Raw genomic sequence first — 19,660 nt, forward strand, 5'->3', positions numbered from 1 at the left:
TAGTGGTTATGCAGATATTTGCTTTATATTTTATAATTATTAAACTGAACATATATATGCTTTGTGCATTTTCTGCCTAATTATTGTTTTGGAATAAAAAATAAAAGTGTACTGTGTCATTTCCAGCACTGACCAGTGCAGTGAGTGGACAGGACAGCAGAATGAGCTCTACCCCACATGAGCCTTTTTTGGTACAGCACTCAGGTTCTACACTGTTTGCTGAACCACAACTGTTACTGCAGATGAGGAGCCCTGGAAGGAATGGAAGATAAAAGCCAGTGTGCACTTGTGGATTGGAGGACATCCTTTGACATATCACTGCAGCTGGGAAATGAGGAACCAGTGGTTGTGGAATCAGGCTGGAAGACACCATAGTCAAGATCTGGATGGACATGAAGGGCAGAAGGACACGTGCAAATGACCATGCCTGGGACCCAGCCCACTTGGCCCTCATAGAGTATTGATTCGGTTGGAGTTCTCATCCCAGGATCACCACTTCAGGAATATGTGTGTTTGTTGATTATCTGCCTTATGCTTGGCCCCTTCAGAATATAGGAAGAAAATGGCCTTCAGCAGTGGCTGAGACAGCAGTGGCCTTATGCTATGCACAATAAGGAGTCTAAGGCCACAGGATGAGGCTTTCCTGACTCTCCCTCTTAGGGTGCTTTCTAAAGTGGCAAGCTTGTTTTATTCACCGTATCTCCCTAGCCTGGAATAGGCCATGGATGACAGTTACTAAATGTGTGTGAACAAATGTATAGAGTACATGCTGCAGAGAGTAGGCCTCATCAGGCCTCAGAGAGGTAGCCTGCCAGGCTCCCTGCTTCTCCGGTCCATTTCCAGACAGCCCAGCCACAGCAGACTTCCTCAGGAGGTGCCCAGGGCTCTGGCCCCCAGCAGCCCGTCAGGTATTGAAGACCACCCTCCTTTTTCAAGCTAAATGTCACCAATTTCCATGACTGTTTGTCTTATGGCCCTCAGCATTCTGGTGATGCAGTCGGGAGAGGCAGTAAAAGTATCCAGACACGGTCTGGACAGAACCATGGAGGCAGATGGTAAATCTGGGTTTGTGTGCTTTGGCAGTTGGCGTATTCAAGTTGTGTTGGTAACAGCTGCTGGCATGGCCTCCAACGTGGTAGGTAAGTTTAGGGTTGCTGCTGAGAATCTTTCTATCTTTGGTGTTCTCATGACTTTTATATAGATACTTTTGTGATGTAAAATCCCAAGCTGTAGCCTCACCAGTGTTCTATTTCTCCTCAGCTCTCTTGGAGACTCCCTGAGAGCTGGCTAGAGGTAGGCACTCCTATTATTTACTTTTTTGTTTTTTTATTTGAATGAAAAATCATGAATTCACTGTCATTTATTGAGCAAGTACTATGTGTCAGGCACTGCTAGATCCTGGAATATAGCAGTGAACAGAATAGGCCTGTCCCTGCCCCCCAGAGCTCCCACACACTCTGGGAAGACTTGTTAATTGAATGGTTGAACTCATTGTGATCCACACCACTACCACCAAACATTCAGTGGGTGTTCTCTATGTGTTCAACTCAGAATATATCCTGCTTGCCCTCCAGTGCTGGAATGTGGGAGTTGTTGAGAAAGATAACCACTGTGGGAGTGAAAAAACACTGGACTTGGAATGAACTGTCTAGAGGTCAAGCCCTAGTTCTGCCACAAACCCACTGTGTGACCATGGATGAGTTGACTTAACTCCTCTGAGCCTTCGTTATCTTGTCAGTGAAGTGGGGATAGCAATATATCCCTCAGAGGCAAGAGAGGATCTAATAGGATCACTATACTGCACAACTCCAGGGGAAGCTGTTCAAATTTTAGACTATGCAGCTGCTGGTGGCCTAGGATTAAATGAGGGCACTTTTGCTGTGTGCCCCGAAGTAAACAGTCAATAAACAGTAGCTATTGTTATGTACTAGTTAGAGGGAAACAGAGGTCATGCAGGCCAGCACGCTGCCCAGGATTTGGCCAGGCTTTGTTCTTCAAGGAAGGGCAGGGCTCTGAGAAGTGCAAACGGTGATATAGGCAAATGCCAGGAGGCAGCGACTCTCTGGGCAGGTCTGGGAGAAACAAAACTGGTGAGGGAAGTGGCAAGGAGTTCTCCAGGAACACAGAAGCCACTGGAAGCTGGGCATGGAGCAGGAATGGATAAGACTAAGGTGAATACTTCAATTATTGAGCTGCAGAGAATCATAAAGAACATCTTGTCCAGCATTCTGTCTCACCAGGCCAACAGAGACCAGGGAGGAAAGTAATGAGTCTTCGAGGTCCCACAGCAAGGACTAGGGTCAGGACTGCCACCTGTGCAGACCCCAGCTCAAATGACTCCCCTAGTCCAGTTTGTGGTCCCACAAAAGGAAGTCCCTGGTACTTTTCATATTTTTTCTAACTGTAAAAGTAGTTATAGGTCATTGAAGAGCATTTTTAAGTTACAGAAGTAAAAAGAAAATATAATCACCCACAGTTCTACCAACCAAAGATAATTACCATTAGTATTCTGATGCATATCTTCCAGTAGGCATCTCACATATAAAATTATATATTCATTAGATTGGAGTTGTATTGTGTATAGTTTCATGTTCCACCTTTTCCCTGTAAAATTGTGAGTATTTTTATAAGAAGAAGGGAGTGTTTTTTATGCAAAAGAAACCGTAGAAAACCTTTTTTTTTTTTTAGGGAAAAAAAAGCACACAAAGCCTCAGCCTGTGGTGGTTGGGAGGACATCCTGCGGGCTGCAGGGTGTCTCTGTCGCACGTCTGGTGTGAGCTCTAAGGCAGTGGCTCAGAAAAAGACAAGTCTTTCTCTTCTCTCCTGGCCAGGCTGCAGCCTCCTGTCTGTGGGCAGGGCAGAGCTGATAAGTCTGCACTCGCCCTTCCTTCCCTGACCCAGGGTGTGTGAGCATCTACTCCGAAGAAGCCTGTGGCATTGTGATCGTTATTGCTTATTAATAACGGCATCTCAGTCTGTGCAGCACAACATTTTCTCATGTGTTATCTTACTCAAGAATCACACACCCTGTGAGGCAGGCAAGACAAAAACTGGTATACCCGTTGTACGGATGACAGGCTACAAGAGATTTAGTGCCTTATTTGAGGTCACACAGCTAGTAAGTCACAGAGCAGGGATTTTATGAAGAGCTGTCTGACATCCACGTTAGTGATTTTTTCCTCTAACCCTTTTTCTCTCTAGTCCTAGCTTTTCCTAAGCTAAACTGAATTCCCCGTAGTGAGGCCAAGGACTGAGAGAGCTGTGAGTATTAAGGGTGTATGGAAGTGGCACAGAACACCACTCTAGGAGTCTTAAGCCAAGTCCTGACAGCTCTGACTGGATGTGCTGGGTGGCCTGACCTCAGGACAGCTATTCCAGAACACCTCAGAGCCAGCACCATTGGAGACTTGGGGAGCGGCTCAAGGAGGCAGCTATTTCCTGTAGACACGTTCAGCAGAGGCACTGTTCTTGGGGCACCCTTCTAGACTCACCCAAGTCATGGAGGCCAGTTCCTTGCCCAGGGCTCCAGAGTCACAGTGTCTCCCAGTACAGAATAGGGTCTTTCAGAGAGGAACTGGGGCTCTGTGAGACTGACTGTAACCAGTGGATTTTGAGCATCCCTCAGGTGGTTTCCCAGTATTGCTGCTGTAACATATTTCCGTAAACTAAACAGCTTAAAATAACAGAGATTTATTATCTTACTGTTCTGTAGGTCAGAAGTCCAAAATAGGTCTTACTGAATTAAATTCAAGGTGTCAGCAGGGCTGCATTCCTTTCTGGGGTATCTAGTAGAAAATCTGCTTCCTTGCTCTTTCCAGCTTTTAGAGGCCACCTGCATTCCTTGCCTTGTGGTCCCTTCCTCCATCTTCAAAGCCAACAACAGTTGGTCAAGTCTTTCACATAAGACTGTCTCTCTCTGGTTCTGACTCTTCTCTGCCTCCTTCTTCATTTAAGGACCCTTGTGATTACATTGGACCCATCCAGGTAATCCAGAATAATCTCTTTATTTTAAGGTGAGCTGGTTAGCAACCTTAATTCCCCGTTGCCATGTAACATATTCACAGATCCCATGCATTAGGATATAGACATCTCTATTCCACCGTGGACCATTATTCTGCCTATTCATCTTGGTTCTCCCAGGGCCCTGTTCTTAGGCATAGACAGGAGGCTGGGCCAGACCACAATCAAGATGTGCCCACCATTGTTAGAGAGGTCTAGATCCCCTCCCACCTGTTCTGCTCCTTACTCCGCTCATCCTGTCCTGGATTCCTCTTTTCCCATCCTCTGCTCTCAGTCTTAGGTAGAGAGTGGCTCGGCAGAAAGCATCAGGGGGTGTGGACATGAAAGAGAGGGATTCAAGGCTGGATGCAGCAGGGCTGTGGGAAGCCCTGGGGACTGAGGACCTCCCACCGAGAGACTCTAGGGCTTCAAGGACTGGGGCCAGAGCCTAGCCTCTGAGGATTCAGACACTGAGGTCTAAGGGTAGCTCCAGGGCTAGAGGGGCAGACAGCCAAGGATTGGAGCCCCTCCACCTCTACATCCCTGGCTGCCCTTGACAGCCAGAGTTCACCTGGCCTTTTCTCAGTATGACTGCCTCTCGGCCTTTACTCATTCCCTTTCCCCACTCCTTCCCTGGCCCTCAGGCTAGAACCTTGTGGGGGCCCCTGTGGAGCCTCTGTCCCTGGGCTGCCTGCTGAGGTCCTGAGGGATCTAAGACCCAGCAGGAGGGACTGTGGGCAGTGCAGGGAGGGAGAAGCTGGACAAGGCCTTTGGCCCCCCAAGTGGGCTGACCAACTCACCCCAGTTTGCCCAGGACTTCATGAGTTTTAGCACTGAAAATCCCACATCCCAGGAAATTCCTCAGTCCTGAGCAAACTGGGACAGTTGGTCATCCTGCCTCCAAGGCCCTTTGCTCCTCTTAATCTACTCTAGATTACCTCTGCAATCCTCATGGCCAGCCTTTGGACCCTTGGATGCCAACCTCTGCACGGTATCTGGGGGCTGAGGAAGGGCCCCAGGCAAGTGCTAGGGAAGTATAGACTCCTGTTTACAGCAATTCCAGCAAAGGTATCACTCTTGAGACCATGCCTATGTCTGCATGGGACAGAGCTCCTAAACATATTACAGAGGAGTGGAAAATTGTGTTTGCATCTTGTCTCTAAACATTTAACAGCCTGATTACTTTTGGGTGGTGTATTGCAGGTGGCTTCAATTAATATTTCTATTTACTCATCTGTATTTCTTACTCTTACAATTAAACCATGTTCCTTGTGTACATTTTTAATAAAAGAAAGTAATTAATGACTCAGCCTTCCATCTCCAGCAGTCCTGCTGAGGGGCATGGATGGGTTGTGCTGCATGTTGTGGGACACATTGGCCCTTATTCTAGGGCCTTTAGCTACTGGTTGGTCACGGTCTGTTCTACCCAAGGCTCTATAGCAGGGGCAGAACTAGTACCATTCTGTGCCCTCCCTGTCTCTCAGCCTACTGCCAGCACCCCAGAGTCCAGCCTGGCTTGTCCCCCAAGGAAGGACTCAAGCCAGGTGGGCAGTGGACAGAGCAGACGAGTAGATGCTGACTGCAGGGCTTTGCTGACCCAGCGTTTTGCAAGAGTTGCTCTCAAGCTCCAGCCCTGCCTGAGCAGGGGCTCCTCTGGTGAGAATGTGGAGGAGATGAGCTGCTTGCCTCTGGGGAGCTTCCAGTCTGGTTGGAGAGGTTGGGCACCTGGGGAGTAGCAGATAGGAAGGGGACAGGCACTGGCCTGTGAGGCTTTACCTGTGTGAGCCATCAGTAACGGGAGGGCCCCTGGGCCACATGGCATGTCTTAGTCTGGCCAGAGACCAAAAGTGAGGTCCTCCTGAGTGACCTGAGGCAGGCTCCCCAAGTAGGGGCAGATGGTCTCCCAGGAGAACTTTGGCTGCTTGCCAGTTCATGACAGAAGGGTGGTGATGAATGGTCGCCATGCTATTCTGAGTCTTGGAAAGTTGGACACCCCTTCAGGCCCTCCTCTGCCATACCCCACCCCACACACCTATATGGAGATGCCAGGTTCTCACACTAGAAGTTTATCGCTCACTCTGGCAAGCCCAGAAGGAGCACTAAGAGGGGAGCCCTGAGTCCCCAGCAGAGGCAGCCACCCTTCACCTCCCAAAGTCAAGGATAGCAGCCCCCACCCAAGTTCACCATCACCATTGTGTGGGCGACTTGAAAAGACTTCTTGGACTTGTTCTCAGTTTTAAGGAAAGTAATTGCTATTCTGGCCAAATGACTCCCTCCCTCCCTGTCCACCCCAGATCCCCAAACACCAACTCTGTGTCCACACAACCACACAACTTCCTTGTTCCATCAAGTCAGCTTTCTCAGACAAGCCTGGCACACAGTTCCCCCACCACCACCCAAGGACTCACGTGGCCTGGGCCACTTAATTCGCTCCTGAACTGTGATCCCAAGCATATCCCTTCGCCTGTCTGAGCAAAGGTGTGGCTGAATATGTTTAACTGCTGTGGAAGAACTCACTGCACCTGCCCTAATTCTAAGCCGATTCAGGATTGAAAGTGTGAGGGAGAAGTTGGTAGTAGAACCAGACACCCCACATCCAGCTGGCTGTTAAGGAAAAGGGGAAGGCAGGAACAGAGAAGAACCCAGACCAATCCAAGGCATATGGCTAGAAATGGAAGTAAGAAGCACCCAGTGGGGTCTAGAGGACAGGAGAGGCCTTCCCTGAAGGAAGCCTGCCAGTGATTCTGAGAGCCCATCTAATATAAGCAGCAACCAGCCAGCTTCCAGGGGTGCTGGGTTTTCTCAGGGACCAAGAAGCCAAAATTAGATTCAAAACAGGCAGAAAGTGGCTCCAGCCTTGTGGCTGCGAGTTAGGATGCACCCTTGAGTGGCCCTGGCTCATATCATCACCCAGAGTCCAGACTCTGAGGACCCCAGGACCCAACAAAGGGTCTGGTTTAAAGCAGGAGAGTAAGAGAGCTCTGGTAGCCTTGCTCAGACAGAAACTTAGCTGAAAAGTCCTCTTTGATCCCTAGAGCTGAGATAAGGCCTAGCAGGCCAGAGTCCCCTGGAGCTGGGAGCCGGTTCATAAACAGACTTGCATGGATAAGCTACCCCCTGCACTGAGGCCAAGTTACAGGCCTGTCTGTGTCCCACCCCCTGGGGGCCCCACCCCTTGAACTGCAGGTGGCCTCCAGGGCATTTGTGGTGTATCACTCCCTCTGAGGACCAAGCCAAACATCACTTCAGTGGGGCCCTGGGGCCTGAAGCAGCAGAGCCATGTTGCCTGAGGTGGGGGCAGGGAGCTGAAAGCACGGGTGGAGTCCCACATAATGTCCAGAGAAGCTGCAGTTTTGCTGCCTTCCCTTGGTGTTCCCAAATGCTTTTTTGGCATGAGGTGCTTGCCGCCAGAGGTGAGCTCTTTCATATTTCCTCCCCAGGTCTCAGTTTCTTCTTCTTTGGGTAGCTTGACATTGTGGAACCAGTCTGGGTTCTGGGCATGGACAGATGTGGATTGGAGTCCAGGCCCCATACGGATTAGCTGAATCATCCTGGGCAAGCACTGTAAGCCAGTTGAGCTTTCATTTTCGGGTCCGTGAACAGGGACTGTGGTGGTGGTGCCAGTGCCGTGGTGCATACAGGGTGCTTGGCACAGCTGCCAGTGTGAATTGAGCACTCAAGGCTATATTGTCATTACCCGTGAGGTCCTTTCCAGTTCTCCTTTCTGAGCTCATGGAGCTGGATGAGGTGGTGCTGTGGGTGACTATGTCTCTCCCCTTGTACTCAGTTCCCATATTCTTGCCTACTGATTGCCTCTAGTATCTCTCCAGTTGAAATTAAACTCAGCATAGACTCCCTAGTCCTGCCTCACATTAAGCCTGTGGAAGCGAGTGTTCTTCTACAACTCCTCATTCCCAGGAAAGCAGCAGAAACGGGTCTCTTGGTAGCTGCCTTGAGCTAGGAAAACCATGTTGCCAGCCAGCTATGCCCTTGTGCTGCCTTAGACTTGACCTCACAAGGGGGCCCTGGCTGACTAAGTCTCACTCTGCCCAGTACTTTGACTCCTGGAAAAGGGAGTGCACGAGCTCACTGTTCTCCCTCCAAGCCTCTTGCCCCCATGACTGCTGGCACAAGTGGGGAAAGGTTAGTGCAGAGTTCAGATGAATTTCACACATCCTCTTGATGAAGGGTTAGTTGTGCCCACATTAAGAAAGGGCATTACGTCTAACAGACAGAAGCTTCCTGGGTGCTCCAACAGGGCTTCTGAGGAATCCCGTACCTCACTAATGCAAGGATTTTGGATTTGTGCAAACAATGTGAAAGAAGATCAAATGGTCCCAGAGTATGACAGCCTGGGCATTACCTAGCCCCACTAGCCAAGGGGCATCACTCCCAGAGGAAAGGACTCCACCTCCAACCAGGCCCAGGACTTTTTCCAGGACTTCAGTTCTGTCTTTGGCAGTCCCTACCCCGGACTTCCAGAGAGATCTGAGAAAGCATTTATCTTGCACACAGTGCACTGAGATGTTGAAAACTGATGTATCAAGAGGGCATGGTTTGCATCTGTCTTCTCTAAAGGTCTTCTTCCACCATGAGCCTCGGTATGGGCAGCTATCATCTTAGCCTCTAGCTTTCTTCCTATTGCCAATGAATGAGGTGAATGAATAACAGCCCAATTAAAGTGACATCTTTGAAGTAAGGCAAGGAAACTCCTTTGACTAACCAGAAATGCCCTTGAACATATATAGACTTGGCAGGAGTTCTAGCTGTTGCGACTGAGCCCCACTTTGCCAGTATACCCCACTGGAAAGTGGTCCTTCATGACAATGAGGTCATCACAACCCCAACAAAACAGATCTTTGGATGAGCTCCTACCTAGCTCCCTCAGCCAAGAGCTCCTACCATTAGCGCTTAAACTGAGTCTTGGGAATGAGCCACAAAAGCATTGGCAATTCCTTAGAATGACCTTAAATTATTATACCCAAATTTGACAGATTATACTTATTGATATTGCTCCATTTCAGGCACTGTTTGGCTAATAAGTTAGTGTCAGCTGCCATCATCCTTAGGTGAGCAGTTGGACTTTACTATTTCTCCTGCTAGACATGGGCTGAGGTCCATGGTAGGGTGTGATGGGCCAGGTCACCATCCTGGAAAGTCTTGCTCTATCCCAGACTACTCTTCCAGGTCTGGTTCCTAGGACCTGGCTCCCTTGTGATGGGGAGGGGTAGAGTTTTAGGATCGCTTCCTGGACATTCCAAGGAGATGGTCCCTATTGTTTAGGATGCCTTTAGGGTAAGGGGAGCTGGAGCCTAGGATTCCATCTTGGCTCTGGTGACTGGGAGCTCATTGATGGAATTCCTCTCCCATTTTGGTAACTTAGGAGTGATGAGCTTTGCATATTAGAACTTGAGAGATTTCCATATCTGCCTGGGACTTCAACATATCCACTGCCTACTCTCTTTGGGATCCAGTTGAAGGACAAGAGGAGAGTAAAGAAGTCAGAAGCAGTCCCCGCTGTTTGTTCTGGGTTGCATCCCTCCCAGGTCCATTCTACCTGGGTTCACACCATCACCAGCCATCACTAGCTGGAAAAGCCACCCATTAGAAGACCCCAGTTAGAAGCCATAGAAGGCTGGCCACCCCAATCCAATTCTCCTCAGTAAGGGCTGGGCCCTGGAGGAGCTGGGAAAGGTCATCTTATCCCTCCCCTTCTGTGCCCAGGTGATGCTACTCTTGAAAAATCCAGGTGGACTTTCCAATGCACAGGGCTTGAGACTGGAATCTGTCCAGGTATCCACATGTAGAATGCCCACCCACGCCTGCCATTCACACAGCATGTCTGAGGTCAGGAGACAACACTTCCTGAGCATGGCAGACCAACACCTGACTGAACTTTGCCCATTTCCCAGTTTTTTCATTATTTTCCCACTCAGCCTTCCCTCTCCCACACTCCTTCCAGAGGGCTGGGCCCAAAGAGGTGGGGGTCACAGTCTAAGTGGCTCCTGGGACTGAGAATATGGGAGAAATGTCCACAGGGCTTGGTTCCCCTGAGCAAGCTCCTCACTGCCATGGCCTCCTTTCCTGGATGGTGCTCGTGGTGCCAGTTGGCCTCCCTTGGCAGCCTGCCTCCTGCAGGTGCTGCAGTTTAGCCCCAGGGCCGCAGACTGTGGAGGGAGATGAGAAAAGCCCATTTCCAGACCTTTCCCTCTCAGACACTCCTATGACTTGGGCCTTATTGGAAACCCTTTGTTGCCATACATCCGTGACTCCCAACCTACAGTTTTCAGAAATACTGTTCTGATGAAATATACCGCTTTACAGAGATTCTATATGCAGTAGACCAGCCAGAACCCTGAAAAGACGTGGAAGAAGGAAGCCTGCTTCATGTAAGGCCATCCAAGGTTTTCGTAACAGATTTGTGCATGGACCTGCTTCACAGCACACTGTAGGCTGGTATTCAGCACCAGTTATTGTTGGCTGTCAAAACAGTTCATTACTCTTGAATGGGCAGGTTAATAGCCCCAAGCCCCTGTCCCCAGTGTCTTCCAGCCTCCCCAGCTCCTCCCGCTCAGATCTGCTCCCACTGCAGTATCTACCTGTACTGTCCAATATGGCAGTCACTGGCCACGTGTGGCTGTTTAAATTTTAACTAATACAATACTTTTAAAAATTCAGTTCCTCCATTGCACTGGCTACATTTCAAAAGCTCCGTTAGCACATGTGACTGTCATTGCCTACTGTAGTAGCGCAGAGAGTGAACATTCCGGTCACTGAGGTAATGCTTAGCACAGCAGGCGTCAGGGACCTTTTTTGTGCTGGTGTCTGTTCTGATTGCGTGTGACCATGCTGTACCAATTGTTAACTTTTTGGAGTAGCAGCTGAGTACACTTGCATTTGAGTTTAGCAAGACATCAGAGTCTATGGCACATTCCCAAGAACTCAAAACCTAACACTCCCCAGGCCCCAGGAGCCCAAATTCAACTCACAGCCCTGGCTATAAAGCCAAGGGCAAGTGACTATATTCACATGAGCATGTCCCTGTGCCATGACTGCCCATTCTCCTGCCATCTTCTCCATGAATACAATCGAAAGGATTTTGTGATAGGTGCACATCACTGCTCACCTTGAGGTCAATCTCAGGCAGGGTGCCAACAATGAGTCCATCAGAATGTGTCTACAGAAAGTAAAATCATCTATAATTTATCTCTAAATAAAAGGCCACACCCCTTATAAACAATTAGCTTTTTATAAAAAGATAAATGTACATATTTACACACATGTACATGTGTGGTCACACATGACTTAGTGATCAGATGACGTTTCCAATTTTTAAAGTTACACCAAGGTGCTCACACTTGCCTCCCTGGGGCTGCTAAGGGGCTGCCGCGGCCTGCCTGAGGGGGCAGGTGGGTGCAGGGCAAGGCACTATAAATAAATGCAAAGGCCAAGAGCTTGGGGGAAACATTAGTGTACACCTCTGATCAGAAATGTGGCAAGGTCCACAAGAAAAAGTGCCATGTTTTTTCACAAGCCCCTCAATCCAAGCAGAGGGCAGAGCTCCTCTGAGGCAGAGGGGGCACCGTCCCGCAGGACCTCACTCCTCCTTCACATTTCACTGGCTTCGGAATAGTCCCCAGGGCTCAGCTAGGAAGGGAGGTGGTTCTTTGGAACAGGAATCACTTAGTGCAATTGTCTCTTAGTGCAGAGCCAGCCCTGGGGTTGGTGCTGTGCTTTTCTGAGGTCACTGATCTGTTCCCTCGGGCCAACCCAGTGATAGCAAGACCCTTTCCAGGAGCTGGGCTCAGAGGGAAGAGCTGGAGGCTGACTCCTGTCTTGAGACCTCTACCTGACACACCAGTCTCAGAACGCCATCTTCCCAGGAGGCAGGGCCAGCTTTACCCGACAAGAGGAGCCCAGACCCTGGCCTGCTAGGCCCCCAGAGGCCGCTGTTCCAAAGAGGAAAGCCCCATCCCTGTTTGGCAATGGAGTCACACTTTGCCATATCAAGGAGCCACAGAAGTCCTGCTTCTCTGAACCACAGCCACCATGATGCCAGGTCCTGCTTGCCTAGAGGAGTTAAAGGGGGCCAGAGGCCCACCTATGGTGCACAAGGAATGGCCTGGATGGAGGGCAGCCTGACTGGGGGCAGCAGGCTGTCCAGCCAGCTGGTGTCCATGTTCTTCAGATCTGAAGATATCAGCCCAATATACCCTAGAAGACATGAAGAAGGTTGTGTGAGGATTGAGGGTGGGAGGCAGATGCATTCTCCCCCAACCCTCCAGCTCTATCCCTGAAGACCACAGACACAGCAGCCTCTGCTTTCCACCCCACGGGAGCCACATCTTTAGGCAAACATGAGAGCCTGGGAGCAGCAATTTGCAAGCTGTACCCGGATAAGTTTAAGAAAGATGCTTTACCTCTGCTGCTCTCTGATTCTGCTCCACAGCCTTCCCTGCCCCCAACATTGTTCTCCCTTTTCTGGGAAACCATATGGATCCAGGGGCTTCTTACCGCCAGGGCTGTCAACTTCTGGCTCCTCCTTGCAGTTGAAGTCTCCATAGACAGAGGTGGGTTGGGCCCCAGGTTCATTGAGCAGGTACCCCTTCCCATCCACATTTGTCTGCTGCCATCCTGACTGCTCCAAGAGCTGGGGAAAGAGAAACAAGAAGCAATCAGCTCACTTCCAGTACAGACTCACCCTCTGGCCCTGCCCTCAATGAGCCAAAGCTTCCCAGCCAGGATAACATCCTTGGCCATTTTCACATTCTCAGATGGATGCAGACATGGAGTGCAGTTAGGATGGGAGCCTTGGAGGTGAGGGTCTGCCCTGGACCCACACTCCCACATCTACCCTCTGGCATAGAATTTCCAAGACTTCCTTCTTAACTGAATAAGGACATACCAACTGGGAGTGTGGCTTAAAGCAATGGTTAACATATTAAGTCAAGAAAAGATGCCTAGAAAAGCTAGAGATAGGAATTAAGCCCATATCTTCATTTTCTGTGCTGATGGACAGAGCCTGGGTACAACCACTACAAGTTTTTACATTCATTTTAAAAACTGAAGCAGAAAAAAACCTGGAGGATAACTTGCTTTAAAAAAAAAAAAAAAAAGCCATCATATTACAGATCCCAAAGGCTGATTATTGAAACCTGATGTGCCTTTCCCAAACTAACAGGGCTGGGACATGTTGGGGTGGAGGACACAGGCCAGGGACCTGGTGGCTGACTCAGAGCTGTCTGAGGCCCTGACGCCTGCTCTAGGGAGGCATGTCAGGAACCAGGCCTCCCTCCTGTCCTCACTTCCACAGTGACTGTCCCACCAGCCAAGGAGGTCAGTGGTCCCTAGCCACATGGATGTGGCACTAGTAGGACTATGCAAGCAGACAGGTCACAGCAGCACCTGCCTACCCTCCAACTGGGAAGTTCTCACTGGTTCTCTCCCCTCACTGAGCAGCAGCCACCTCAGAAAAGCACCCATGGAGGAAGGAAGGGGCTTTACCTTCATGATGTCCTCAGTTAATTTCCCTTCCTCGTCCTCATCTGTTGCGGCTGTGGATAAGGAACAGAAGTTGGCTGGTGGTCAGCCAGGCTCACCCTGCAGTGCCAACCTCACCACGTCCTCCTGCCCATTTACTTGTGCATACACACACTCTGGTCTCCCGCAGACATCTGCCTGCCGTGGAGATTCCAGAACAGGACATGTTCCTGATGACTCGCCTCTTGAACCCTGAAGCCACACCTCTTCCCTCTTCTCTCCAGCCCACCATAGTCAGCTCAGTGCCAGGTGGAGTTCTGAGCATCTTTTCTCCTTCAGGAAACCCCTCCCAGGATCCAAACAGGCCAGCAGGCCAGGCCCCAGCAGCACTAACCTTCAGAGGTGGAGGGCATGGGTGACACCTGGAAGTTGTACAGGTCACTGGTGCTGTCGGGCACAATTTCTACTGGGATGCGCCAGTCAGGGAGAGTGCTACTAACGGCACACGGTGACAGTGCTTCAGGACAACAGAAAAGTAGGTCAGAGCTGTGTGCTTTCTTAGTTTGCCATCACACCCAGCATCCCCCCAACCCGAAGCCTTCTCTAACAGGCCACCATCCACAAGCACAGTGCCTCCTAGACTCAAGAGGAAAAGCCATCCCACCAACGTCCCTCTGCCAGACTCAGCCCACCTCACCTGGAGTAAGGGCCCGTTCAATGTCCAAGTCCTGCCCCATGTAGCCCTGAGCTGTGTAGCTGCTGTGGTCATCAGGCAGGGTGGAGCTGCTGAGTCCATCAGAGAAAGTATCCGGGCTGGATTCCCCACATGACTATAGAAGGAGAAAGCAGTTTAGGCCCAGGCTTGCCGTGGCACTCCTTCCACTGCCCATCCTGATTTCCGGTGACCAAAGGCTAGCTATTGAGGACCACACTCACCTTCTTCTTGGCCTTGCTCTTAGCATCTCGGCTGGACTTGGACTTTCTCTCTGTGAGGCAGAAAGGCTGTCAGCTTTGGTACAGACAGGCATGCCAGCCCCAGCTGTCTTTCCTCCTTCCCTCCCTCCCTGAGGGCTTCCTCAGGACCTTGAGCCCTTCGATACCTTTCCTCTGGTTCTTGGTGAGGGGTGGGAGCATCCGGTACACCCGCACAGCTGAGCTGCCCTTGTTCCTGCTCTGGTCCTTCACCTCCTCAATATCTGGCAGGGAGTTCATGGCACAGCGGAAGTTGGCCTTCCATGTCTTGGGATCTGGCTCCTTTTCCCCTGCTTTGTATCGGCCTAGTGGGCAGCAAAGTGAAGAGTATCATCAGGGCTAAAGGTGGGGATCCTCAGCTGCTCTCCAGCTTGGGAGGAGAAAGACAAGAGGCTCTCAGACTGCCAGAGATAGATCCAAAATGGTCAAACCAGCTGGTATGCCTGGGTGACACTTGTACAGGCCTTGGGTCCTAGGGCTTCTTAAATGCCCAGAGTTGGCTCAAACACATCCAGCAAGCTTCAGTGAAGGACCCAGTCAGAAGCACTGGAGAGCCCATATGCCCAAAAGTGCTGCCTTTGTCCCAGATTATGCCCAGTCTCCCTGCTTTGGCTGTCAGCAGCCAGAGGATAGGGACTGGGGCTGATCTGATATTTCCAAACATGAGAGTGGCCAAAGAATACTTACTGATAGGTGGGCTGGCTGGTCTGAGATGGACCAAGAATGCCATCCCTCAAGGATAAAAGGAGGCTGCCAACCAGATGGGCCTTGGGCCAAGAACCATTGGTCAACATCAAGAAAAAGGAAGCCCTGAGTCTCTTTCAGTGTCCTTGCTCACAGCTGTTTTTGCCAGGGAGAACTTTAATCCAGCCACAAACTCCATGAAGCCACACTTTCTAAGATTTTGGCCTCACAAATTAATTTGTGAACTTGTTGAAATGATGGACCTTCCCCACCCCTCCCACCCCAAACTTAGGTCTGCCTCCTGCCCATCCCTGAATCCTGTACAACATCTCAAGGAGCTCTGAGACTTCAATGAAGAGCTTGTGTGTGTATTAGAAGCACCTCCCCTTGTCTCCTTCCTGGCCCCTTTTAAGCTGGAATTCAGGACACACACCTGTGTGAATGGCCCAGCTCCGAAAGAGACAGGCGTCCTTGTTGATGTCCCAGCCATGCTTGGCAGCATGCTTCCACGGGATCTGGAAGATCATCTCCTCCTGCACAGCACACATGCACACATGCACACATACACACAAGGCTCTGTCAGCTCAGAGACCATAGGTTTTTGGCCTGAGTCTGCCCAGCCCCCCAGGTCTGGGAAAAGGCTGACTTCCCCTTTTCACCCTGACATCTGGCTTGGGTTGACCCATCCTGAGAATGGTTTAAACAGGCTACTCCATCACTCTAGATCTCTCAGAAGGGGCTCTGGGTTCTGATGAGCTGTGTCACCAACAGCTCAGCAACGACTTCCTTCTGCTAGTTACAGATGTGCTGGGACCCATACAGAGTACCCTGGGATGCTTCTCTCTGGCTTGTCAGCACCAACATAGAAGTGAGAACTCTGTCTATTAGATGGGACTGTTCAGGGCAATTGTGACAACTGGCTTCTACAAAGAGCATCGTGGCCATACACCTGAGGGAGCGCAGGGCCAGACTTGGATGATGACTACTTGTGACCCTGGCATTGTCACTGTACCTCTTTGTCCCTCACTGTTTTCTCTTTGGTGAAATGAAAAAACATGGTAACAGATATAAAAGCTAAGGTCTCATTGTTATCATTACTAGTGGTTAAAAGTATGATTTTTGAGTCAGACTGCTCTGGTTCAAATCTTGGCCTTAACACTTTTTGTGTGATCTCCTTATCTACCTATCAGTATCTCTGTTTCCTTACCTGGAAATGGCGATATTAATAGGATCTACCTCACAGGGCTATTTTGAGGATTAAATGACACAATCAATGTAAATAACATATTTAGCATGCTGCCCTGCTTGTAGTAAGTACACAGTAAACATTAGCTATTATTGTGAATACTATTCTTACTAAGTGTACTAATATCACTATATATTAATCCTGTTATTACTAAGTCTGCAGGGTCTGTGTTGCCCTTTGTGCATTGGCAAGAGGTCTCTGGGGCCTGGAAAACCCGTACAAGGTCAATTTTGGGGTCCCCTGCTGAGCCAGCCATCTTCCTGCCAGCAGTGCCCACTCCTCTGTCTCCTATCTGACTAGAGCCCTATAAGCTGCGTGTGCTTGTTGGGGTCTCCTTCATGAGAGGCCAAAACTCCAGCTCTGCAGAATGCTGGGAGAACCTTGCTGTTGGAAAACTGTCAGTGCCCTCAGGTGGGTGCCTTGTCCCTATCTTGAGAAGGGAGGCAGGCAGAAGTTGGCCAGTGGGGCCCTGGGCTGGGTCTTGCACATTCCCTACATGCAGGACCCACTGGGAAACACATCTGTGTGCTCCCTATCACTTCCCTTTTTGAGCTGCATCTGAAGCTTTGGTCCCCCAAAGGACATAGGTTAAAAGAGTGGCAGAAAAACCCAAAGAGTTACACTCACTTTATTAATCCAGATCAGCCCTGGGATTTGGTTGGAATTAATCTGCATCTCTAGCCAGGGTCTCATGCGCATCCGAGTGATGGGCATGTTTGCTGTAAAGAGAAGACAGAAAGCTCCTGTTTGGAGTCTGCTGAGCAGCCCCTGGGCACTACCCTGCCCCACCCCAGGTCATTCAGTTACCCTCCCCTGCCCTTGGCTAGGTACCAAGTACTACAACCATGGGGAAGGGGGCTTTCTCTGGAATAAAACTGCCCCCCAAATCTCTTCAGTATCTTGAGCAAAACACTCTTCCCTCACCACCTCCTAGGCAATCTTGGGAGGAGGCAGGCATGCAAATGACAGTTTCAGGGTTTATGTGCAGGAAAAGAGACAAAAACCACAGATACCTTAATACCAGAACTTTTCTCCCCAAATTCAAATCCTTTGGGAAGGGAGGGGCTTCTTTTGCTTGGTGCCAAGAAATTTCCCTACTTGAGTTGTTGCTTCTACCTGTGCACCTTCCTTAATGGACAGTCACCCTGTATCTTGGACAGCGCACACTACCTCCTGACCAGTCGATCTATTCTATTCTAAGCCTCCCCCGACAGCCTCTGTACAGAGGCCAGGACGCTAACCCTTCCCGCCTGGCTCCCCTCCTCGGGCGAAGTGGCCCAAGGAACAACACCTGTGGCCGCCTCTTTCCGCGTCCCCGGGAGATACTCCAGTCACCCAGGACAGCAAGCCCCAGCCCCCTGCCACCTGCATAGACAGCCTGAAAACTGGGGCCTGGGCGCAAGCTGGGTCCGCGGAAAGTCGGCGCCAGGAGCACGGGGTGCCCACGCGCGGACGTACACTCGACTTCCCCGCAGGGCTTGTGATGCGTGCAACCAACATACAGGGCCACCCAGAGGCCGCCGGCGGCTTCGCACACACATTACTGCGACAGTGGCCCGGCGCCGGCAACCTCGGCTGGGTGGGCGGTCCACGCCACGGCCCGCCCTCGCAGCACCGCTGCTCGCCGCTCTTCCAGCGCCCTCCCGAGACAGCCCAGGGGCCCAGGCAACACTGCGCCCGCCACTCTCTTAAGCTGAGGTTTTCGGCCCCCATTTCCTGGTGTCCCGCGCGCCTTTGTTCGACGCCACCAGTGCCCCCCGCGGCGAAGGCGGGCTCACCTCGGCAGCAAGCACTATTCGGCGGCGGCGCCCGAGGGTCCTGGAGCGGCGAGGGCTGCTATGCGAGGGTAGGGAGCGCGACTCCGGGTGGGAGCGAGGAGAAGGCAGAGGATGCCCGGGTCGCGGAGCTGCTGGGCACGGCTGGCTTTGGCCTGGCACAGCTCCTGCTGGCCTCTGCTCGGCCTGGCTCGGGCGCACGTCCTGCCTCGACGAAGGAGTGGCGCGCTCTGCCTGGGCAGCGGCGCGGCGCGACGAGAAATCTAAACACTTAGCGGGATTCCCCCAGCCCAGGCCCGGCCCCGCCTCCTAAAGAGCCGCGGGGGCGCCCATTGGTCGGCGCCGCCTCATCATTTCGGGGAAATCAGGCTGTTGTAGAGCTAGCCGCTAAGGGGAAGTACAGGGCGGCTGCCCCTCCCCACCCCCTCCGGCCTGGCGCCGCCGCCCCGGGGCGACCGCGGGCCCGCCCCACCGGCTCCCACTCCACCCCCACACCAGCTCGCCCTGAGAAAGGCTGTCGTGGAAAGCCGAACGCACCCGGCCGCATTGCTCCCCTCACTCTGCACTCCCCCAGCCTGGCTAGTTCCTGTGGCCGTCTCCTCGCCCTCCTTCCCAGGGGATGGGGTATCTGTACCCCCAGCGCGAGTGAGGGGGTCACCCGGCCATCCTCTTCAGAGTGGACGCCAGGATTGAATCCCCGAAAACCAACCTGGTTCCTCACACCCGTTGATGAGGTGGCAAGAAGGCAGGGTTTCGGTCCTCAAACAGTCCCTTTTTTGAGGGCCCACCCACCTCCAGGTCACTTACCTGCCCTGAGGAAGTAAAGGAATGCCTACCCTGCTTGGGGCTGCCAAGACAGGAAATCCCAGTTTGGCTGCTGCTGCCAAGGGACTCGGGACCTCAGTTTCCTCAACTGAAAAATAACAATAACCTTAACTTGCTGTTTTATAGTGACAGATGATACCCGTAAAGCACAATGCCCGACTTGGGCAGAGGATGATGCTATATTTGCAAGGTCCTTGCCCACAGTCTAATAGTGACCGGGGGAGAGACCTCTTCCACTTCTCCATCTACACCCTTGGGACTGCCCCACGGCTGGTCTTAGGGAAAAGGTTTCAGAGAAGCCAGGATTGCTAAATTAGGGTAGGGGTGGGGTAGCCTTGGTTCCTTCTAGTACTCCTGCCTTAGGCCACCTCCACAGCCTCACCTGGGTCTTGCATAGAAGCCCCTCAGTGGCAGCATTGGTGTAGTATCTCAGTCCTCAGGGCTTGGCCCAGAGAGGTCTGGACAACGTGTGGCAATTGGTTAGGGCTGACCAAAGCCATGGGTCTAGCCACAGGGTTGGGGAGTCCAGGTCCTAGGTCCCTTGGGAATGGCAGCTGTTTAACTCTTGTGCTTACAACTAGACCTTGCCCTACTTGTACTCTTGGAGGCTGGGCAGAATGTTCTTTCTTCTATCCAGGACTCTGGCCCAGAAGGTTTCTTCCTTTACCTCCCCAAAGCT

At 51.4% G+C, this 19,660-nt stretch overlaps 2 protein-coding genes across 3 annotated transcripts in view; one reads left to right on the forward strand and one right to left on the reverse strand.

The window, feature by feature from the left end:
• The window catches only part of RAD50 (RAD50 double strand break repair protein), a 209,941-nt gene that overhangs the window by 63,224 nt on the left and 127,057 nt on the right, over positions 1-19,660 (forward strand). The window lies entirely within an intron of this gene.
• Positions 11,230-18,413, reverse strand: IRF1 (interferon regulatory factor 1). Its single transcript, XM_006184085.2, has 10 exons — positions 18,160-18,413; positions 17,009-17,100; positions 15,569-15,668; positions 14,580-14,756; positions 14,416-14,465; positions 14,177-14,309; positions 13,874-13,996; positions 13,504-13,553; positions 12,514-12,649; positions 11,230-12,213 (listed from the first exon to the last, which is right to left on the reverse strand). Exons 2-10 carry the CDS (start codon positions 17,093-17,095, stop codon positions 12,101-12,103), a joined length of 969 nt encoding a protein of 322 aa, XP_006184147.1. The 5' UTR covers positions 17,096-17,100; positions 18,160-18,413; the 3' UTR covers positions 11,230-12,100.

This window comes from Camelus ferus, chromosome 3 (genome assembly GCF_009834535.1).
Source record: "Camelus ferus isolate YT-003-E chromosome 3, BCGSAC_Cfer_1.0, whole genome shotgun sequence".
NCBI classification, from domain to species: domain Eukaryota; kingdom Metazoa; phylum Chordata; class Mammalia; order Artiodactyla; family Camelidae; genus Camelus; species Camelus ferus.